General features: G+C 34.0%; 1 protein-coding gene across 5 annotated transcripts in view; it reads right to left on the reverse strand.

Annotated features, from left to right (window-relative positions):
• DIAPH2 (diaphanous related formin 2) overlaps positions 1-25,194 on the reverse strand; it is a 997,375-nt gene that overhangs the window by 637,215 nt on the left and 334,966 nt on the right. For all 5 annotated transcript variants that reach the window (XM_077145442.1, XM_077145441.1, XM_077145438.1 and 2 more), the window contains 5 exons: positions 23,245-23,361; positions 20,458-20,576; positions 16,921-16,985; positions 13,748-13,852; positions 9,269-9,568 (listed from right to left, as the gene is read on the reverse strand). In XM_077145442.1, the coding sequence (XP_077001557.1) occupies positions 9,269-9,568; positions 13,748-13,852; positions 16,921-16,985; positions 20,458-20,576; positions 23,245-23,361 (706 nt within the window). The remainder of the gene's footprint in view (positions 1-9,268; positions 9,569-13,747; positions 13,853-16,920; positions 16,986-20,457; positions 20,577-23,244; positions 23,362-25,194) is intronic.

Genomic DNA, 25,194 nt, shown 5'->3' on the forward strand with positions numbered 1-25,194 from the left:
CTATATTTTGTCTAGTGCATTTCCTAATTTAATTCATATGGACAGTTTAAGTGAACACCATAACTACATGGAACCTTGAATAGAGCATGAGATTACGCAGGTTTGTACAGGTTAGTGTGATCACTCTGAGAAATCAATCTCAGAGTGATTTTAACAGTCAATAAAGAAATATTTGCAAATTTCTCTTGGGGGAATGGGGGAAAAGGGGGAAAATTCAACTTATCCATTTGGAGAATTCCTGATATTCTCACAAGCAGTGGGGACAACTAAATCAATAGGCTGAGCCCTTGATCTTGTGATTTGTTCTTATGAAACGTATCCCCACAAAGAATAGACTAAGCCTACTTAAAATTAGGCCTAAGGGTCACCCCCAGAGAACTTCTTTTGTTGCTCAGATGTGGCCTTTCCTTCTCTCTCAGCCAACATGGCAAGTGAACTCACTCCCCTCCCTGACTTTACGTGGGACATGACCCCCGGGGGCATAAACCTTCCTGGCAACATGAGGCAGAAATCTTAGGATGAGCTGGGGCTCAGCATCAAGGGATTGAGAAAACCTTCTTGACCGAAAGGTGGAAGAGATAAATGAGACAAAGTGTCTCTATATATTGATAAAGAGGATAATTCAACAAGAAGATGTAACTATTATAAATATTTATGCACCTAACTGCAGAGCTCCAAAATATTTGAAGCAAATACTGACAGACTGAAAGGGAGAAATTGATGGTTCTACATTAACAGTAAGAGACATTAATGCACTACTCTCAATAATGGGTAGAATTCTAATCAGAAGACCAATAAAGAAACACAAGACCTGAAAGATATCCTAAACCAACTAGATGGAACAGGCATATATAGAACATTTCACCCATCAAAAACAGAATACATAATCTTTTCTAATGCACCTGGATTATTCTCTAGGTTAGATGACAGGTTAGGTCACAAAAGTCTCAACAAATTAAAAAACACTGAAATAATACATTGTATCTTCTTCAACCACTGTAATGAAGCTAGAAATCAACAACAGAGGGAGAAATGGAAAATTTACAAATACAGGGAAATTAAAGAATATACTCTTAAAAAACAAAATGTGTCAAAAAAATCAAAAGATAAATTAGGAAATATCAAGAGGCAAATGAAAATATAACATACCAGAACTTATGAGATACAGCATAGTCAGTCTGAAGAGGGAAATTTATAGCTCTAAATGGTTATATTAAAAAAGAAGAAAGTGGGTGGGCCATGGTGGCTCAACAGGCAGAGTTCTCGCCTACCATTCCGAAAACCTGGGTTCGATTCCCGGTGCCTGCCCATTAAAAAAAAAAAAAGGAGAAGAAGAAGAAGAAAGACTTTAAATCAGAGATGTAACTTCAAAAATGGAAGAACTAAACTCAAAGTGAGCATAAGGAAGCAAACAGCAAACATTAAAGCAGAGTTAGATGAAACAGAAAACAAAGAAATAAAAAAAAATACAGCGAATCAACAAAACCCAAACTTGCTTTTTTTTTTTTGTAAAGAAATAAAAACGACAAAATTTTAGCTAGACTAACAAAGAAAGAAAGAGAGGGGATACAAATAACCAAAATCAGAAATGAAAAGGATGACATTAATAGCAACCCACTGAAATATAAAGGACTAGAAGAGGATATTATGAACAACTGTGTGCTAATAAAGTAGATAATCCAGATTGAAATAGACCACTTTTTAGAAACAAACCACCTACACTGACTAAGGAGGAAATAGGTCTCTACAAACCAATTAAGAGATTGAATCAGTCATCAAAAACATCCCAACAAAGAAAATCACAGAATTCTACCTAACATTCCAAGAACACATAACTCCAATTCTGCCCAAACTCTTCAATAAAACTGAAGAGAAGGGAACACTCCCTAATTCATCCTATAAGGACAACAATACCATCACATCAAAGTCAGATAAAGACACCACAAGGAAAGAAAACCACAGGTCAATATTTCTTATGCATATAGATACAAAAATCCTCAATAAAATACCAGCAAACTGAATTCAACAACATACTAAAAGAATTATATACGAGGATCAAGTGGAATTCATTTCTGGTATGCAAGGTAGATTCAAATCAATTAATGTACTATATCACATTAACATAATGAAGGAAAAAAACATATGATCACAATGGATGCAGAAAAAGCATTTGGCAAAATCCAGCACCCTTCTTTGATAAAAACACTTCGAACACTAAGAGTAGAAAGAAACTTCCTCAAGATGATAAAGTGCATATATGAAAAGCTCACAGCTAATACGCTACTTAATGGTGAAAGACTGAAAGATTTTCCCTCTAAGTTCAGGAAAAAGACAAGGATGCCCACTGTTACCACCGTTATTCAACATTTAATGAAAGTACTTGCCAGAGCATTTAGACCAGAAAAAAAAAAAAAGGCATAAATTGGGAGAAGGATGAAAGAAGGAGGAGTTGTAACAGAGAAGATTGAATTTAACAAATGAGTATGACTGCTGAATCATTATAATGATATTTCTTTTAGTCTCCAGTGTTTTAGAGCAGCTACATGGAAAAACCTAAAATTGTGGAACTGTCACCCATAACAAACTCTGAAATCGGTTCTACAAGCAATTGTTACAATGTACTTTGAAATTTATTGCTTTTTTGTATATATGTTGTACTTCACATGCAGAAAAACCAGTGTTTAAAAAAGTATCCAAATTGGGAAGGGAGAAGTACAATTTTCCCTATTTGCAGATATGATTTTATATGCAAAAAATCTTGAAAAATTTACAACAGAGCTCCTAAAGCTAATAAATAAATTCAGCAAAATGGCAGATTTCAGAATCAACAACCTGAACTCAGTAATGTTTCTATACAGAAACAATGAACAATCTCAAGAAGAAATCAAGAGACAAATTCCAGTCACGACAGCAACTAAAAAAATTAAATATCTACAAATAAATCTAAGAATGCAAAAGACTTGTACGCAGAAAACTACCAAACACTGCTAAAAGAAATCAAAGACCTGAATAAGTGGAAAGACCTACTGCATTCATGGATTGGAATACTTTTCAAGATGTCACTCCCAATGAAAGGGAGTAGTAAGGGGTATAGTGTCTTTGAATTTTTTTGTGTTGTCTTTTATTTCTTTTTCTGAATTAATGCAAATGTTCTAAGAAATGATCATAATGATAAATATGGAACTATGTGATGATATTGTGAATTACTGATTATATATGTAGAACAGAATGATCATAAGTTAAGAATGTTTGCATTTGTTTGTTGTTATATTTTTTTAAAAAAATTTTAATTAATTAAAAAAAGAGGAAAAAATATATATATGTGTAGGTTGTACTTAAAAAAGTATTCCTGGTGTCAGAAATATTCAGGGGATATGGTGAAACTGATGGAGGAGCCCAGCAATGAATCCCTCTACTTAGGATTGCTTGTTCTCCAGATCTTTTGACCTCAGAATACCTTCCTTAAAAATATTCCACTGTACAGAGAAGGTAGGATTTAACAAATGAATGTGACTGTTGAATCATTAAATTGATATTTCTTTTAGTCATCAGTATCTTAGAGCAGCTAGAGGTAAAAACCTAAAATTGTGGAATTGTAACCGACACAAACTCTGAAATCTATTCTACAACTAATTGTTGTGCTGTGCTTTGAAATTCATTGCTTTTTTGCATATATGTCATTTTACACAAAAAAAGAAAAAAGTTGATTATGATGATAAAAATATTTATTCCTTCTAGCCTCCTATATTCTGGAGCAGCTAGAAGGAAAAATCTGAGAGGATCATATGGTAGCCCATGACAAACTCTGGGATCTGTCCTGTAACTACTTGTTGAAGAGTGCTTTGAAAACTATCGCTTTTTATGTCTTTGCTTTGTATACATGTTATATTATACAATTCAAAAATTAAAAATAGAAAAATAAACAAACAAAAAAGATGTCACTCCCACCCAAGGCAATTTATAGATTCAATGAAATCCCAATCAAATTCCCAACAACCTTCCTTACAGACAAAGAGAAATTGTGGGTCCATGGAATAATCATGCACATAATACAGGATTCCCATACACCATTCCATCACCAGCACTTTGCATTGAAGTAGAAGATCTGTTACAAATTTATGATAGCATTTCATACCCATTAGAATGTCTGCTATTAAAAATTCGGAAAATAAGTGTTGGAGAGGATGTGGAGAAATCTGAACTCATTCATTATTGGTGGCAATATAAAATGGTCCAGCCAATGTAGAAGACAGCTTGGTGTTTCCTCTGAAGGCCAAGTACAGAAATATCATATGACCCAGCAATCCTACTACTCAGTATATACTCAAGATAATTGAAAGCAGGGGCTTGAACAGATATTTGCACACTAATGTTCATAGGACATTATTCAGAACTGCTAAAACATGGAAACAATTCAAGTGTCCATTAAGCACTGAATGAATTTTAAAAATGTGGCAGATACATACAATGAAATATTATTCAGCTATAGAGAAGAATGAATTCCTGATATATGAGGCAATATGGATGAAACCTGTTGATACCTTGTTGAGTGAAACAAGCCAGATACAACTAGAATAAGCAAATTCACAATATCAGAATCAAGAATATAGCTTACCAGAGGACCAGGTGGAAATAGGGAATGGGAAGTTGAGGCTTAAAATGTACCTGGTTCTTAACTGGAATGATGGAAATGTTTTGTTAATTGCTGGTGGTAATCATAGTACGACACTGTGAACGCAATTAACATTACTGAAATATATATCTGAATGGGATTTTTAAAAGGGGAAATGTGAGATCCAGGCCAAGATGGCGGCTTAGCAAGGTGTGGAATTTAGTTTGTCCTCCAGAGCAGCTGATAAAGAGCCAGGAACAATACAAAACAACTGCTGGGGCCACATCAGTGACTGGACACACAGCATACCCCAGTCTGGACCAGATGGACCATCTGTGAGCCACCCCAGAACCGTGAGTTTCCCAAGCCATGCGGCCAGCTCCTCAGCAGGCTGCTACCCAGAGGGGAAAGGAAAGAGAGTTTACCAGCAGCAGGGGCTGCGCGCAACCAAACACCAATTGTGGAAGTAATTAACAAATTCTGACTACTAAAAATAGGCCCCCAGCTCAGCTGAACCTCCAGTAAAAGCTGAGGTCACTGGTTTTTGCCATGGCACAGAGGAGGCAAGGCTGACAGAAAAAGGAAAAAACACAGAGGGTTTTTGTATTTGAAAAGGTCTGGGCCCTGAAGGAAAGGAGGGGGCACACAGGACCTGGAGATACACAGAGCAAGGTACCAACTTAAGCTCTTGATTGGTAAACCTGAGGAACAGGGGGTCCTGCTCTGTAAAGGACTTTTCTCTTTTATTTTGGTGGCTGTGTTTCTATGGCTTGACTGCTCTATGGAAATAGCTGCAAGGCTTCTTGGGCTTCACTGCCCCAGGCATGGGCAGAATTAAGCTTGTTTGAGGGTTTGTCTGGAGCCTGTGCCATCCCCAGGAGAGGGGTGGGGCCCAGCTCAGGTGGAATCCCAACCTCAAAGAGTTCAGACCCCAGGGTCTGGAAAAGTGAAGCGAATAAAACCAGAATACAACCTCTCCTCTGTCTCCACCATTCCCCCAACAGGGAGAGTCTGAAAAGCACAGAACTTATGGGAATGAAAGGCACAGTAGAAGAGATGGAAAAAACAATGGAAACCTACAATGTCAGATTTCAAGAGACAGAAGATAGGATTAGTGAACTGGAGGATGGGACATCTGAAATCTGACAAGCAAAAGAAAATATAGGGAAAAGAATGGGAAAATATGAGCAGGGACAAAGGGAATTGAATAACAACATGAAGCGCATGAATACACGTGTTGTGGTTATACCAGAAGGGAAAAGGAGGAAAAAAACTAATGGGGTAAATTATCACTGAAAATTTCCCAACTCTTATGAAGGACGTAAAATTACAGATCCAAGAAGTTCAGTGTAAAACAATTGATCCAAATAGACGTAATCCAAGACACTTAGTAATCAGAATGTCAGATGTCAAAGACAAAGAAAGAATCTTGAAAGCAGCAAGAGAAAAGCAATCCATCACATACAAGGGAAGCCCAAAAAGATTATGCATAGATTTCTCAGCAGAAACCATGGAGGCAAGAAGGCACTGGGATGATATATTTAAATTAATAAAAGAGAAAACTGCCAACCAAAAATTCCATATCCAGCAAAATTGTTCTTCAAACATGAGGGAGAAATTAAAACATTTTTAGACATAAAAATCACTGAGAGAATTTGTGACCAAGAGAGCAGCTCTGTAAGAAATACTAAAGGGAGCACTAGAGACAGAAAAACAGGAGAGAGAAGTGTGGACAAGAGTGTATAAAGGAAGACTCTCAGTAAAGGTAAAAAGAAGGAAAATTAGATATGAGACATAAAATCCAAAAGGCAAAATGGTAGAACAAAGTATTGCCCATACAGTAATAACACTAAATGTTAGTAGATTAAACTCCCCAATCAAAAGACACAGACTGGCAAAATGAATTAAAAAACAGGACCCATCTATATGCTGTCTACAGGAAACGCATCTTAGACCCAAAGATAAACATAGGTTCATTAGTGTAAACACTAATATTTACAGCAGCCTTATTTACAATTGCCAAGAGATGGAAACAGCCCAAATGTCCATCAACAGACGAGTAGCTAAACAAGCTGTGGTATATACATACAATGGAATATTATGCAGCTGTAAGACAGAATAAAGTTATGAAGTATGTAACAGCATGGATGGACCTTAAGGACAATATGCTGAGTGAGATTAGCCAGAAACAAAAGGACAACTACTGTATGGTCTCACTGATATGAACTGACATTACTGTATGAACTTGGAGAATTTCAGTTGGCAACAGAGACCATCAGGAGATAGAAATAAGGTAGATATTGGGTAATTGGAGCTGAAGGGATACCGACTGTTCAATGGAACTGAGTATAAAAATTCAGAAATGGATACCACAATACTACCTAACTGTAATACAATAATATTAGAACACTGAATGAAGCTAAATGTAAGAATGATAGATGGAGGAGGCCTGGGGGCACAGATGAAATCAGAAGGTAAGATAGACAAAAAAGACAGAGATGGTATAATCTAGGAATGCCTAGAGTGTAATGATAGTGACTAAATGTACAAATTTTAAAATGTTTTGCATGAAGAACAAAGAAATGTTAAAACTGTAGGGTGTTGACAACAGATGGTAATGAATATTTTAAAATTTTAACTTATGTGTGAAAATAAAGCAACAAAATTTGTTTGATAAAAAACTTATATTTTGACTAGCGCAGTTCCTAATATAACTTATGTGGACAGCTTAACTGAACACCATAAGTACATAGAACCTTTAGTAGGGCATAAGATTTTGTAGATTTGTCCCGAGTGATGCCCCAATAAGTCCCAGAGTGATTTGAACAGTGAGAAAAAAGTATTTGCAAAGTCTGCTTGAGGAAATGGTGAGAATGGGGGAAAACTCAACTTCCCCAAGTGGAGAATTCTTGCTATTCTAAAAAGCAGTGAGGACAACCAAGTCAGTAGGCTGAGCCTCCAATCTTGGGGTTTGTTCATATGAAACTTAACCCCACAAAGAATAGGCTAAGCCTACTTAAAATTAGGCCTAAGAGTCACCCCCAGAGAACATCTTTTGTTGCTCAGATGTGGCCTCTCTCAGCCAACATGGCAAGCAAACTCACTGCCCTCCCTCTGGCTATGTGGGACATGACTCTCAGGAGTGTAGACCTTCCTGGCAACGTGTGACAGAAATCCTAGGATGAGCTGGGACTCAGCATCAAGGGATTGAGAAAACCTTCTCGACCAAAAGGGGGTTAGAGTGAAATGAGACAAAATAAAGTGTCAATGGCTGAGAGATTCCAGACAGAGTCAAGAGGTTATCCTGGAGGTTATTCTTATGCATTAAACAGATATCACCTTGTTAGTCAAGATGTAATGGAGAGACTGGAGGTTACTTACTGCCTGAAAATGTAGAGCTGTGTTCCTGTAGCCATGTTTCTTGAAGATGACTGTATAATGATATAGCTTTCACAATGTGACTGTGAAAACCTTGTGTCTGATACTCCTTTTATTTACCTTATCAACAGACAAGTAAAACATACGGAATAAAAATAAATAATAGGGGGAACAAATGATAAAATAAATTTAGTAGATTCAAATGCTAGTGATCAATAAGGGGAGGGGTGAGGGGTATAGTATGTATGAATTTTTTTCTGTTGTCTTTTTATTTCTTTTTCTGAATTGATGCAAATGTTCTAAGAAATGATCATGATGATGAATATGCAAAAAGGTGGGGCGGAATGTCAGATTGTATGTATGCTAATAGAATAAAAACTAAAACAAAATCCATGGGACTATACTACACAGTGAACCCTAGGTAAAACCATGGACTTACATTAATAGTACTATTATAAAAATGTGCTATCATCAATTGTAACAAATGTTCTACATCAATGCAAGGTGCTGGTGTGGAGTGGTCTATGGGAATCCTGTATTGTATGCATGATTGTTCTATGAACCCAAAATTCCTCTAATAAAGAAAATAAAAAACATTTTAAAAAATCTGACTGAACCATTATTCTGTTCAAGACAATTTATTACATAGAACCTGTAAGATACCACTATAAGTATGCCCATAGATGAGTTATTTTCTCAAATGGTAGTGTGTGTAATTAGATGTTCATTAGAAGATTAGTTCCTAGGGAATAAGGGTGCATCAATCTTTACAATAAGCATTTTCAAAACATATTGTTTGTTCATGATAAAGCAAAATAACATTCAGAAGAAAACAAATCACATTAGAAAACATTTAGGTTGTGTTACTAACTGCATATTGTCACACATTCCACACTATCTGAAAGTTCAAAACTCATCTAGAATATTATTCTTTAAGGATAAAAATATCTAAGATAACAAGTCTCAGTAATAAAAATAAATTACATTTAAGAAAGATATTACCATGGTTAAAGAATCAAAACTGTTTTCCATTTAGGGATATATTTCAAAAATTATTCTTTTTATCATTTTATTGATTGCCCTTTTGCCTTCTATATTAATTTCAAATTATCAGTGTAGTTTCCAGTTATCTAGATACTATACTGAAAGATAAACATAAGATTGTGAACTTACAAAAGCAAGCACAAACTGAATCAAGTCATATTTTCAAACATAGTTACCCACACATCAATAATCACCAAAGGCTAGAAAAGGCCAAAAACTCATGTTATAGACTACCTTTGACCAATTGATTCTCTTCATGGATACTTCAGGTTTATATATTTTTTTCTGCTTCATTCCATAAGGTAGATCAAGGTATGTTCCTGGGGGTGGGGGGCGAGGAGGCCCCCCAAACAGAGGTGGTGGTGGTGGTGGTGGTGCTGGTATACCACTCATGCCAGGTAAAGGAGGTGGAGGAGGAGGAGGAGCTCCTTCAGGTAGAGGTGGAGCTGGTGGAGATGGTAATGGCCCAGCACCTGGCAATGGAGGTGGTGGAGGAGGGCCTGGAATCCCTGATGAACTTGAGAATCCATGTTGCTGAAATATAAATAGTCTAATGTTAAAATGCTTACAATAAAACATAGTAGTAATGAATACATATCAGTAGGCTTTTGTGTTTTTAAAGATAATATGCTATTTAATTTAACAACATCTAAGGACTTAACAATACCTTAACAAGACTGGTACAGATCTTTGATAAGCATTATAACCCAAGCAATGACTATTTCTGCTAAGACATTATTGCTAGGAAAGTTGGCATGCTAAGTTTTTTTGAAGTATTCTTCTAAAATAATGAAAATTTGTTTGTTTCTTATAATCATATTGAAAGAATAAGTATTCTATATGGCTTGAGCCTGCTAGACTAGTTGGTTTGAATATGGGATCACTGATACAAGGTCATGGATTTGATCCCCTTGAGGGCCAATCAGCTTTACACAAAGAGTCTGTCTCATAGTGTCAGTAACCTAGCTGTCCTTTAATAGTAACAATTAATACTAAGTAACATCTACTTGCATACTGGTATTTTTTAATAGTTTACATCTATCATTCCTTTTGATCCCTAATATAACCCTGCAGTACACATAAGACAAGTAGTTTTGTTTATAGATGAGGAAATTGAAACTGCTGTAGGTTACATGACTAACCAAAATCACACAGTTCTGAAATACATTAGGATTTGAATGCAGTTCTTCTCCCATCTAATGCTGTCTTTTTCCTACTATAACAGACCACCTATTCATGAATGTATGACATTTCCAATGCGGAGAAATTAATTCCCATAGAATGAATTATGTGGAGACTAGCACTTATTTCTACTAGCAGAAAGTAACTTCAACGACATTCACTTAGGATAATGAATGACAGATGAATAACACTGCATTTCATATTGCCTTTTTTTTATGATTAATCTGTACCTATTTCTTCAGACTGCAATGGTTCACATCCCAAAGTAAAGAATATAAAAGCATTATCTTTCACTATGAACATTCCTAAGAAATCCTACCAATGAGCAGGCATGTTTTGTAATTAAGATGTGACAATGGATTAACTGAAAGAAATGTTTAAAACTAAAACATTTTCTTTGCATAGTATACTTGTTATTTGGGGATATGGTTATCTTATCTTTACTAAAACAAACTTTCTCTTGGACTTTTTAATTGTGTTAACTAAACTTAGAAACATCTTTACAGAACAAGTAAGTTGAAGTATAATTTTGGAACAATCAATTTAAAGTACTGACATATTTCAAGAATATTCAAAGAACAATAATAGCTAGACATGATCATGGAAATGTTCCCCATAGTATTCACTGAGCAGTGAACAAATATTTTAGTAATATATATGAATGTTTACATGTGTATAAGCTACAACTAAAAAATTTTATGTACTTAAATGACAATACTCTCCTGAGATTAGGAAGACATTAAAGACAAGACTAAAATATGTAAAGTGCTTTTCTTTTTCTTTTTAATGCAACAAAATTATAGAAATACATGACTATTACCATCTTGATTCAGATCAAGGAATTCTGCAGGAAATCTTAATTATTTTTCCTAAAAAAGTTTAGGAAATAAGTAATTTTCCTACAAGTGTTTTGTATAAATGGATTTTTTTAATAATTTGAAAGGCAAAATTGTGTCACTTTAATTTTTTTTTTTTTTTGCATGGGCAGGCACTGGGAATTGAACCTGGGTCTCCAGCGTGACAGGCAAGAATTCTACCTGCTGAGCCACTGTGGCCCACCCTGTCACATTTTTTAACAGGCAAAATATTTAAATTAAAATGAGTTTGTAAACATCATTCAAATTTTATCTCTATAAGATCACTTACAGGTTATAAAACTGGTACTACCACAAAAATGTTATTACTTAATGATTTACTGAAGTTAAATACATATTTTACAATTTAATAAGGAATCTCAAATGTTTACATTAAATGCCACAAACTTTTAGAAATCAATTCATATCAGCTTTTTTCTTTCCTCACATGATCTATTAAGAATTGAAGAATTAGGCCACAATATAGCATTGTGAATTGAATACAGCAAACAAGGGATTTAGTATTTAACACAATTCTGCCTGCATTAGAAAGTGCTGCATAACACTGCACACTTATAGACCAATTAATTTATTAATGAATAAGCAAGTTCTTATTTATTTATTAATAATAAATGGCAAGGACTTTGAGTAAAAATAAGAATCATAAATAAGTTCACTGTCCTCAAGGTACTTTACACTTAAGGGGAAGAAATAAAGTGAACATACAGACTAATAGAATATGAGTGGTCTAAAAATACAATATGGAAATTCAAAGAAATTTCCTAATGGGATTTTTGGTGAAGTTTTCCAAAGGATGTCTTATTGAACTTATTCTTAAATGATATGCTTCACATGTAAGGTTAAGCAAGGAAGGGCATTTCTGATAGGCAGTAACAAGCCTAGCATTTCTCAAATAAAATACTATTAATAGGAGATATTAAAAGGTATTCTAAGAAAAAGGTTCTGTGGTCAAATAAGTTCAGGGAAGTTGTATGAAACAGTGTTAGACAGGCTTCTTCAATGCAGGACATCTCACACTATTTACAAATTTATGAGACCATGGAATGCTTTCCTCATAGAAAATCTATTAGTATCTCTGTAACTAATGTTTAGGAGATACAGGCAGATGGACAGTAAATTCCAAGTGTGAGGAAGAAATGGTGACTGATTCAACAGTAACTAGTTAGGGGAGTCCTCAAAGACTAGGCTAGAAAGAGAAGATAAGGGAGTCCATCACAGAAGGCCTTAAAAGTCCAGACTAGGAAATCTTTATTTTTATTTAATAATCAATGCTACAGACAATTATAGAACATATTAGAGCCTGAAGTGACAAAAATCAGAATAGTGTTTTAGGAAGGTTAATTTGCCACTGACATAGGAAATAGATTTGAGGAAGAGACTATAGGCAGGAACAAAAGTAGTTAAGAGACAACTGCAATATTTCAGGAAAGATACAATGCGAAAATCGACGTTTGTGGTAGTGGATTTTGATGAAGGAAGGAAAAAAACATCAGAGAGGAAAAAAAAACTAATGCAGAAAGTGATTAGCTTGATTTGTTAGGGGGTGAGCCAGGGAAAAGGTAAATAAAACTCCAGCCCCACCATCTAAAACAATGGTGGTAAAAATTAAACAAGAATGGAAAACAGGCTTTTTTGAAGAAAGAGAAGAAACCACAAATGATGAGCTGAATTTCAATGTGCAAAAGGATATTCACATGAGATATCCAGTCAGGAGTTGGATATAAAAGTCAAACTCAAGAGACTAGGACATCTACTAAAAGTGATATTGGTATTGCTGATAGCTAATGAGATATCAGAGCAAGGATATACAGAGCAAAGAAAAAAACATAGGAAATAACACTGAGGAATGTCATCTTCTGGGGGATGAAAATAAATAAATAAAGGTACTGAGTTCTCAGAATCATAAAATGGAAATAAGATGATACAAAATGGAGAGAGAAAGCTTTGGTGAAAATAAATTATCAAATATTAGAGATAAGTAAAATAGCATAAGGGTAGAAAAAGGCCACTGTATTTTATAATTTGTAGTTCACAGTGACTTCTGAAATAAATTTTTAGTAGTCTGATGGAAAAATACCAATTCAATTGAGAAACACCTACTGAGCATCTGCTATCTCAAGAAGTACTTTTCAATTTTTTAATGTTCATTCTAGGCAAGTATTTTAAGAGAGTGCTTAGTCAGTTCTAAAGTTGAGCTATCCTAATTATCATTATAAGAGTATATAAAGAGTTTTTCATCATAGGGAGTGCTGGTAGAAATGTAAAGCTTATAGGTTTTGAAATTATGGTAGTCAAGATTTAAAGAGGTCTCAAAAAGCTTTGGGAATAATTAAAATTAATGAGCATTTCCATATCCTTTATAAAAGAAAATACATGTACCAAATTTTTCAAATCATCATGAAAATTTCAATTCAAAAGCAGTTTTGCTTATGTAACATATTCTGTTAAAAACATTCTGAGCAGTTTAAACAACTAATGCCTTTTCCTTCCCCAAACATTAAAATGGCTTCCTGTCCTAGCAAATCAAATCAGTAGACTTATTTAAACTAAAATAATAAAAGTGGTCTTCTCATTACATTTTTTCCTGCCATCTAACAAGATAATTTTCTACTGTAGAACTCTGGTATGACACAAAATCTGTATCTTGTTTCATTACCTGGATTCTAAGTTGCTGGATTTCTGTTTCAAGCTCTTTGATTTTCTCTTCTCTTTTTTGAAGCTCAGCTTGAGCTTCCTGTCGAGCTGTGAATTCTTCATCGAACTGCAATGATCACCACCATATATGCATACTTAACAGAGTTTCAATAAAATTGTAAACAATATTACACATTAAGTAAACGAAATGTATTCTGTTTTGCTGAATTCCCAGACCAGTCAGAAAATCAAAGAGTTCTTGATAATTTTCATGACAATTAAGTACCCCTGTGGGGCGAGGAGTTCTGCTGACAAGCTAGTAGAATTAATGAAAAAATAAGCCCCTGACCCAAGACAAACAAACCCATTTTCACTTTTGAAAAAAAACAATGCAAAATAAAAATTGGTAGACTGAGCAATTTCTCACAACATGCAATGGACATTTCTATTGTTTTGTTGTTGAAAATTAGGTGTTAGAATGATAATGATTTCCAGTGTTTCATACTATACATTTAAATTTGACAAATTAGAAATGAAATATAAAAATATGTCATCAAGCACTTCAAATTCATAAGCATACTCAACCTTCAAAAGATACTACACTTCTAGAAGACTTAGGGTACATTACTACAAATTAGAATAATTCTATTACAAACTTTATTGTCTGGTATCCAAAAAGAGGTGCTCCACAAAATCTGATGGTAGAATAATATATGGCATAAAGGCATTCTCCTTCAGATGACAAACCAAAACACTTGTACAAAATGTTATGGGAGTGGGGGGAAAGTATAATTAATAAAGTATCAGTGGCAGAGAGAGTTCAAATACAGTCAAGAGGCTACTCTGGAGGTTGCTCTTACGCAAGCTTCAGGTAGACCCTGCTACTTATCATAACCTGCCAAACCCCAACCAGAACCATTCCAGTCAATCCTAAAGAACACCTAGAACAATTTATAAGATTCCACAAGGGTTCCAGGCACTAGAGTAACTTTCAAGAGACCTACTACCTCCAGATGGGTCCCTGGTCCAGATAAGTCCTGACACCTAGCCCAGCTTCTCCAGAACATCAGATAGTTCTTTCTCCTTACCCCATATTAGTGATAGACCCTTTCAATATCAAAATTTAAGAATTGCCATCACTCAAAAAACACTAAAGAAAGGTATGGGAAAATCAAAGGTGATGGTAGAGTTATACACAGAAGATAGTATTTAACAAGTGAATGTGAATGCTGAGTTATCAAATTGATATCTATTTTAGTCTCCAGTATTTTAGAACAGCTAGAAGTAAAAACTTAAAATTGTGGAATTGTAACCCATGTCAAAGTCTAAAATATGTTCTACAATTAATTGTGGTACTGTGCTTTGAAATTTATAACTTTTTTGTATATATGTTATTTTTCACATAAAAGAAGGACAAAAAGTCGATTGTGATATAAAAAATATTGACGCCTTCTAGCCACCTATATTCTGGAGCAGCTAGAAGGAAAAAATCTGAGAGGATTGTATGGTAGCCGATGACAAACACTGGGGTCTGTCTTGTAATTACTTGTTGAAGAGTGCTTTGAAAACAATTTTTATTTCTTTGCCTTGTATATATGCTATATTACACAATAAAAAAGTTTCTAAAAATCTAAAAGAAAAAAAATGTTATGGGAGGGAAACTGAGAAGTTTAAAAGCAGCTATTCATCTACTACGTCCTACCCCTGCCCCTACCTCAATCAGGCCTCTGAGCAGTCCAAAACAAGTCTGAATATTTAGAGTGAACACTGTTTATGACCACCTATGGAAGGTTAATATTTCCATTTTATTTGCCCTTTGTTGCCAACATCACCTCATGTCAATTTAGGCATATATGTAGTATTTCAATGGTGCTGTTCCAATTTCTAAAAGTGGTATAGCATCCTGTCTATAACTGTCATTAAAGTTTGTGAAATAATAAAAAGTACATTCACTATTAATACATATTCAACCTCAGAGTAGATTTGACCTTTGGAAATTATAAAATATCATTTAGATCTCAGTCAAATTATTTTTTAGGGCTTCTTTCCCTATAATATATGCTTAGAGAAAATTTTTCCAGATAGTTAATTAACTGAGATTAATTAACCAAAAATTAGGGAGATTCTAACATTTTCAAAGGGATTTTTAAATGTGCTACTTCAAGCATGAACATTATAAATATAAAGGTCTATTAATAAAAAAACAAGCATTTTCTTTCACCAATAAAAATGAGAGCTTCACAAAAATATTTCATGCTCAAGTTCTTTATCCTAGTAACTGAAAGAGCATAGAAATGTCTTCATATGCCCTGACGTAACTTCACTAATACTCCATAATTTCAGCAAAAGTGATTATCTAATCTCCAAGGTAAGCCATAACTTTGAAGAGATAGCAATATGTAAGTACTTTATCTTGCTGTCAGAAAGTTGAAAACTGGAGAACTTTTAGACTTGTACTTTAAAACTTCTCCCTGCTACCAAAAGGAGAGAAATACTATATTAAAGCTTCATAGGTTCTAGAGCAAAAAGGAACGAAACTTTAGACAGAAGCTAATATAATTGCAGCTGTGTTTTCAAGACAAGGAAGACAATCCATTTACATAAGGCATTATTAACAGAAAGAAACAAGTTCACCAAGATTACAAGAAGTAGCAGCAGCACTTAAAAAATGGTAATTAAAAAATTCAAAGAAGCTAAGTTTAAGCAGAGAGGGAGGGGAGGGAGAGGGAGAGAGAAGGAGAGAAAGAGAGAGAGGGAGAGAAAAAGAGAGAACTTTGCATTATTCTCTTGTTATCAACAGGACTGACTTTAAAGACCATAATTTATAAGACATCAGCTAAACACTTCTCATTTCTCCAAGATACTACCTACTGTAAGTGAGAGGTACAGGAAAGCAGTGGGAGAATTTATTTTGGTTTAATTTCACCTAACTACATCTTATTAGCAACATAATTTTATTTTTCGCTTTAGTGTAATATGGCTTGCATTTTTCCTCCATAATGGATGAAAGGTGATGAAGAGGATACAGCAATAATTTATTAGAAAACAAATCAAAATACTGTGGTTAAGTTTTGGGTCCAGAAATGCAAAGTACTATACAAATGAAACAAGAGTCATAAAGCCTCACATGAAGACAAAAAGGTAGAATACATGTTTTGAATGAATTAATTATGACAAATATTTTTTAAACCTTACCTTCTTTGAAAATTCCACAGCTTTTTGCTCACTTTCTTCAACTTTTGCCTTATTCACACAAGAATCTATTAAGATCGATCAAAAGTGATTAGAAATTATCACATCAGCTCCCTAGGCAATATAGCTTCTAGCCTATTCTACTATGCATACTTTCATTTTTATGTCAAATGGTTTTAAAGGGAAAATACACATAAAACATAAACAACTACATATTCTTTATGTAACATACTGATTTCAATGATAGGCTTCTTGAGGCACAAACCAAGCACCCATGCATATATTTGACCAAATTATTACCATTTTAAAGGAAATCAATTATTTTTCAACTTCTACAATCGTAGAATTCTTTTACATTTTTTCACATGAGTGCATGAGAGTAAAGGTGTCAAACTCCATGTTTAAAATTATTAAAACACAAATGACCCTTTGAAAGAAGTTAGAAGAAATGATACAATAATACTCATTAATTCAGGCTTCCTAGTGAAATATTTTACTTAAGTAACTTTTGATCAGGGACAGAATAAGGGAAACAAACTTCAAACTTCTCAGACAGAATCAAACATGTCAGAAGGGTGTGTGTGTGTGTCTGTATATATATATATATATATATGTATGTATGTATTTATAATGGGTATGCATACACACTTTTTTGGTCCTAATAAAAAATTATTCTTACTAATTCATGAAAACAGAAAAACTGAACAACCTCTTTGGTGCAATATTGTATTTCTCATTACTATACATATAGTCTATTCTGTATTAAAATAGTCATTCTACTCCTATTTATAAGAACATGTCTATACAGAGACTTGTACATGAATGTTCATAGAAGCTTTTTTAATGCTAGCCCCAAATTGAAAAGAATCCAAATGTCCATCGATATGTAAATTGATAAACAAATTGTGGTTTATTTAACCATATACTGGAAGATTACTCAGCAACAAAAAGGAACAAACTATTGATACACACAACTAAACAACATGGATGAATTTCAAAGCAATTATGGTAAAAGAAGCCAGGCAAGAAAAAGAGTACATACTATAGATTTCAAGTTATATAAATTCTAGAAAAACAAACTACTCTGTAATAAAAGAAAGTAGTTTGGTGTTTTTCTCAAGATGGGGAGAGGTAAGGCAGGACTACAAAAGAGAATGCAGAAACTTTAGCAGATGATAGATACATTGATTATTTTTACAGTAATGAAGGTTTTATGAATGTATACAGGTTATCAAAGTTTATCAAATTGTATGATTTAAATATGGCCAGTTTATATTATATCAAACTCAATTTAAAAAGCTCATTAAAGCTGTTTAAAAGGAAAAATGTTTTAAAAACCTGTGTGGGTGAAGCAAAGCAACTTAGGAGAAAACTGTAAGAGATGAAGTCAAAGAAGGGCTAGATCTTGTGCTTTGCTGGCCATAGTAGGTAATGATTTAGATTTGTATTTAAATTCCAATGGGAGGGCAGCAAGAATTCTCGCCTGCTGAGCCAGAGATGTGGGTACAATTTCTGGAGCCTATCCACACAGGGAAAAAAAAATTGAATGGGAAGTCAAAGAGTTTGGGGCAGGGGTCTGATAAGAGACCAGATTTATGAAAGATACTAGAAACACAAAATTGTGAAATCAGAAAATATTCTGAACTCCTCAAGTCCAGGTGACCTTAAAATAGAGACCAACAGATTTCATAAAAGTCCTGAATCACCTACTAATTATTGTGTGTGTATATATATATGTGTGTGTGTGTGTGTGTGTATGTGTGTGTGTTTTAATAAAAGTTCCATAGCATTCATTAGCTTCTAAAAAAGGTTTTTTTTACTATAGAATATTAAGGACCACTCATATATTTGACTTATCTGATATTAAATGAGAAGAAATTGAAACCTAGGGAAGTTAAATGATTTGTTCACAATCACACAGATGACATATGGATGAAGTCATAATGGGTTTGTGATGCTGACTATTCTCTCACCTGGTCCCTTCATCTGTCCTCATCCCACTGTTTTGATTAATACTACACAATCATAAGTATCTGGTACACAGTACAAAAAACAAATGTCTGTTGAACACTGAACTAGCTCGTTAACATCAACAGTAGTGTGTGTGTGCCATTCATGATCCCTAGTACATTATAACCCAATACAAATATTTGGAAATATTCCCTCATGGCTCCCTCAAAAATATGAAATAATATACTCCTGAGTTTATCAAACTCAGTGAAAACTATGCAATGAGACCAGCATTCACATCCATTGCTGGTGCAAGGAAAATTAGCACAACCCTTCTGTAAAGCATTTGCTCTTTAAAAAGTTAATATCTGCACTTGCAGGAATTGATCTTAAGGAAATAACAAGAAAAGCCAAACATTTACACACAAGAATGTTCACTGCAGATTTATTTATAATTGTGAAAACCTGAAAACAAACTAGATGTATGATAAGAAAGGAGTGATTATGATATCCCATAAAATGTAATAACAGACATTAGAAGCCACATTTTGAAGGTTAAAGTAGGCAAATTCTCATAATGCTCCATGAAAAATCAGCATGAGAGAGAGACAGAAAAACAAGGATGGTGGTAAGCTAAAAAGTGAGTAAACCTTGGCAATGTGATTATTGATTTATTTTGTCACTTATATAAGTTTCTAAATTCCTAAATAAGTGTGCATTACTTTTAAAATCAGAAAAGAATAATAAAACGTGATAAATAAAAATAAAATTACTGCAAACCTGCCCTGTGGTATGGAGTATTAGAATAATACATAGTTGGCATTCGAGAGCTTTTTTTTTAATTCCTTTAAAGGCAAGACAAATGAGTTCAATAGTGATTTAGCAATAGTGATTTCAAGTAGGTACAAATAAAATTGTTTAATTGTAAGGCCATAAAGCATAATATATTTCACATGGGAGGTCTCATATCATCCTTTAAAGATAGTAACAGAAAGTAAAGCTAACTATCAGTCGAGGATGATAAATGGCTGTTTCCTTAACAATCCAGGGGATGAACTTGATCATTTCATTCTTTCTTAGCTCTAAGGTCAGGTCTATGAAAATATAAACTGATCTACTTTGATAGCCTTAAAAAGTCCCAAGCTATTGAAATAAGTCTGCATTTGTTTGTTCAAACCTAGGCACTAAGAATACAGTTATAATATTAATTAGACCCTACAGTATATTTGACTTCTACAAACCACCCAAGGTATCAGTATAAACTGAACTGAAGGATTTCAATGCTTGTACAAAGCAAGGCATGAGCTATAACAACATAATGTTTTGTTCTGTTTTGTTTTTCTTAATGGGACATTCAGATTAAACTGAATTCAGAATATTAAAATTTGTCAAAGAGGTTAATACTACCAATCACACAGGCAGAATTCTCATCACCATAGTAAACAGTTATAGCTATTGAGTACCTATGGATGAACACAACGACTTATCAGATATTAATAGAGGAAGTTCAGTAGGAGACTTACCTTTATAAACTGCCTATTATATAGGAAGTAGGCAAAATGCAACCAAATCACTGAGGATTATACATACCTATCAAATGAGTGAAATCGATGTCTAATCTTTGCCTATACTTGAAGTCTGGGTCCATACCACTGCAATGCAGCACTATCTGTGAAACACACTCCTCAATTATTTTGTAATACTGTGGCCTAAAAAAGAGAGAAAGCATTCTTAAGTACCTTTTCTATATACACAAATCAATTTTCTGAAGAAGGTATTCAACAAGATAAAGGAACCTAGTTTTTTTCTAGCTCTGTTTAAAATAACAACAATAAAACCCAACTTTTTAGCACTTAAGTCTCCCTTAGGAGAAACTTAAAGATAGCCTGGACCTTATAGTACAAAACCCATTGTGATGTAATCTAAAGAGAACATTTAGTGACACAGGGCTCTAGTTTGCTGATATTCATATTTGTGGTCAAAGATGCTTATTAACCCTAATTTAAGCTATTGTTCCTAGAGTTCATGAAAATAAAAGACCTGTTAGCTTTGAATCCATGGATACAGAAATGGTTCTAGGCCTCCACAAATTCTGAATTTCAATAAGGCTGAGTATCTTGGCATTGGATGGCAAGCAAAGTCTTGAATTTATTACAGCACATTTATTCAGGAATGCTATAACAGCTTACAAAACTACTGAGTCACTTACTTAAGAGATTATTCAAAAGATCTACATATGCACATATTTTAAAAGATCCATTTAATAGAAGTATACAAACTTAATATGCATGGCTATAGCCTGAATTTGTTCAAAGTGTCCAAAGTTTTAAAAGATATCTTAATTTGGTGAGTGTGCCAGTTTGAAAATATTACGTAACCCCAGAAAAGACATATCCTTTAACCCTCATTCAGTATCACAGGATGGGATATTTTTTACTGTTTCCAAAGAGATGTGACCCACCCAATTGTGGGTAGGACCTTTTGATTAGATGGTGTCCAGGAGATGTGTCTCCACCCATTCAAGGTAGGGTTGCTTACTGGAGCCCTTTAGAAGGGAAACATTTTGGAAAAAGCTTTAGAACCAACAGAGGCAACACAGCCAGAGACCATTGGAGATGCATAAAGAAAATACCCCCAGGGAAGCCCTTGAAGAAGCCTGGAGAGAAAACTAGCAGACATTGATTGTCCTGTGCCCTTCCACCTGAGAGAGAAACCCCAAATGTCATTGGGCTTCTTGAGCCATAGTATATGTTTGCCTGGATACCTTAGTTTGGACATTTTTATATCTATTTTCATACACTTAGAACTATAAACTTGCAAGTTAATAAATCACCCTTTTTAAAAGCCATTCTGCTTCTGGAAAATTGCATTCCAGCAACTTTTATAAACTAAAAAAGTGATCTACCAAGGTAATTCTGGATTTGAGCATGCCTACTTGCATACTGCAAAATTTAAAAAAAAAAAGCACTTCTTGCATTAATATCTTAGGAAAATTCAGTATTTTATCAGTAGCTAATAAATTCAACTGAGAAAAATCAGTAATAAGCACTATTTCAGACAAATAGTGACATAAATACAAATAGTAATATAAACATAGTGAGTTGATAAGTAGCCAGCTTACTAAAAGTTTGAGATGAAGCAAAATAAACTCAGATTGCTCTTCTCTATCTTTAGTCACGGGGATGGTCCCAAGAATAAGAATAAATAGTAATATATATTAGACATCTGGGCCTATTTCAAGTCATCATTAGATCTAGGGAAAATAATGTTAGATTTTAATTTGGGTCTAATCAACTACTCTTTGAGTAAATAAGGAAAACATAATTTTTCTCCTTGAGGCCAGGTTAATTACCCATAAATGGAATAAATGTGCTTATCACAATTCTACCTCAAATAGATGTTCTTAGTATATATAAGATTAGATAGAAGAGCAATTTCTAATTTATTCAAAGTTACAAAAAAACAGGGACAGTGCCCCTTTAACTGGCAGAACTTATTTTAGAAAACCATAAACATTTAAAATGAATTACCATCTTTCTTCCTTAAAAAGGAGAGCACGTAATATTTTTAAACATTTTTCTATGACTGTAATATAGTGATGTCTATCAGTTATTGTATACAGTACTCTATCTTCCTTTAATGTCATTTTTGTTACAACTGTACCTGACCTCATGGCAGCCTTCTTTTTCCTTTTAATCAAAAAGGTTTTGAGAAATCAGACAACCAAAGTTATCAGAAATTCATGGAAATCAATATTAAAGGACAATGAAAAGTCTCTTGAAGAGAGTTAAATCTGTGACCAGGTTATAAGTAATTTCAGTCACTCACAAAATTTTTCTTTCTGGTTTTCAGATATATTTCCATGTACTAGAATCTAAAATGTCTGACTTTATGGGTTATAATGACTAACGTTGAAAAACTGCATTACTGGACAAAAAATTGAAATATTAATCATTTTCTCAGATATTAAGAGCACATCTATTGCTAGATAAATTCTATAAAGGAAAAAGAATGGTTAAAACCCTACTTCTTAAAATGCATGAGATAAGAACTTAAAAATTCTACCACAGAATTGTCAGTGCTTATTCTGTAATTCTATAATTTACCAAAGACAATTCATCATAGCCCAGTAAAATCTGTTGGATACGTTGCAAATAAAAGTCCTGTTGCTGAGGTACCCCAATTTTAAAAGAAGATTCTCTCATCTGGCCCAATTAAAAATAAATGGACATCTTTTTGAAAATGTTACCTAAAAGTGTCAAACTTTTACACTCTAGTTTTGCATATATACATACTCTAAGCCCCATTACATTGTTCATTCTCACTTAATATCCAATTGAAATAATGAAAATAAGTATTTTCAGAACTGTATCTTACCTGATATAATAATCATTTCTGATAAGCAAAAAATGTTGTAGAATGGATAATAGGTAATTTTCAGCAGTAGTGTCCTTCAACATATTATACAAAAGATGGTACACTTCATTCATGTCAGTAGAAAGTAAGTAAAGGAAAAAAATCAGATTCTTAATGAAATTTCTATTCATAATAAGCAGTTTAAATTTTTAAACACTGATTCATCATTGTCCTTCCACTACTGTGTATAAAGCATCAACTCTAAAAACAACTATTCAAACATTTATACAAACAAATTTAATCTATAGAATCATTTTAACCTTGTAACTAGAAAGAACTTAAAAACCATTTCCAAAAACAGTTGACTGTTATAACCTAAAAACAACAGTTTAAATATTCATTACATATATAAAAATATTTATAGACATGTCCACACACGTGCAGTCCAATCATACTATACAATCAATAGCTCATAATGTCATCACATAGTTGTGTATTCTTCACCATGATTATTCTTAGAACATTTGCATTACTCCAGAAAATGGAAAAAAAAAGCCTACATTCCATAAACATTACCACTCCCTCTCATTGACCCACAGCATTTCAATCTACCCAATTTTTACCCTTTATCTCCCCATATTATTTATTTATATTTTATTCTTTTATTTTGTAACTCATCTGTCCATATTCTAGATTAAAGGAGTATCAGACACAGGATTTAATTATCACACAGTCACATTATAAAAGTTTTATGGTTATACAGTCTTCTTAAAGAGTCAAGGCTACTGGAACACAGTTCAACAGTTTCAGGTACTTCCCTCTAACCACTTCAATGCACCATAAACTTAAAAGGGGATTATCTATACAATGTGTAAGAATAACCTCCAGGATAACCTCCCGAATCTGTCTGAAATCTTTCAGCCACTGAAACTGTATTTTGTCTCATTTTTCTCTTTACCCGTTTGGTCAAGAAGGCTTTCTCTTTCCCTTGATGCCCACCCCTGGCTCATCCCTGGGAGTCGGGTCCTGTGTTGCCAGGAAGATTTATACCCCTAGGAGTCATGTGTCACATCGAAGGGAGGATAGGGAGTTCACCTGCCAAGTTGGCTTAAACAGAGAGGCCACATCTGAGAAACAAAAGAGGTTCTCTCAGGGTGACTTTAAGCATAATCACAAATAGGCTTAGCCTATCCTTTCCAGGAATAAGGTTCACACGGGTGAGCCCCAAGATTGAGGGCTCAGCCTATTGAGGTGGTTGTCCGAACTACTTGCAAGAATATCAGGAATTCCCCAGATGGGGAAGTTGAATATTTCCTCCTGTATCCACAGTCTCCTAAGGGGAATTGAAAATACTTTTTATTCTCTGCCCAAATTACTTTAGACTACATCAGGGTGGTATCAAACTAAACCTGTACAAACCAACAAGATCTCACATCCCATTCAAGATTCGATATAATTATGGTGTTCAATAAAACTGACCATACAAGTTAAATTAGATAATGTGCTACCCAAAATATAAAATTTGCACCAAATAAACATCTTTCACTTTGAGTTCAACATAGATTGAAGTTTGAAAATATGGGCTGTATCATCCTTTACCCAGCATTCTGATTTTTTTTTAAATACTAATTACCATCTATTTTCAGTACCCTGCAATAATGACGTTCCTTTGTTCTTCCTCATGCAAAAACATTTTTAAAATTGTACCTTGTATATTTCACTATTGTTATACACTCTAGGTATTCCTAGATTATACCATCTCAATCTTTAACATCTATCTTTCTTTCTGATTTCAATATGTCCCCAGCCCTCCTCCCTCTATCACTCTCACATGCAGCTTCATTCAGTGTTTTAACATAATTGTATTAGTTAGGTAGGATTGTGCTGTCCATTTCTGAGTTTTTGTATCCAGACCTGTTGCACAGTTTGTATACCTTCAGCTCCAATTACCCATTATCTTACCCTATTTCT

This window comes from Tamandua tetradactyla, chromosome X (assembly GCF_023851605.1).
Source record: "Tamandua tetradactyla isolate mTamTet1 chromosome X, mTamTet1.pri, whole genome shotgun sequence".
NCBI classification, from domain to species: domain Eukaryota; kingdom Metazoa; phylum Chordata; class Mammalia; order Pilosa; family Myrmecophagidae; genus Tamandua; species Tamandua tetradactyla.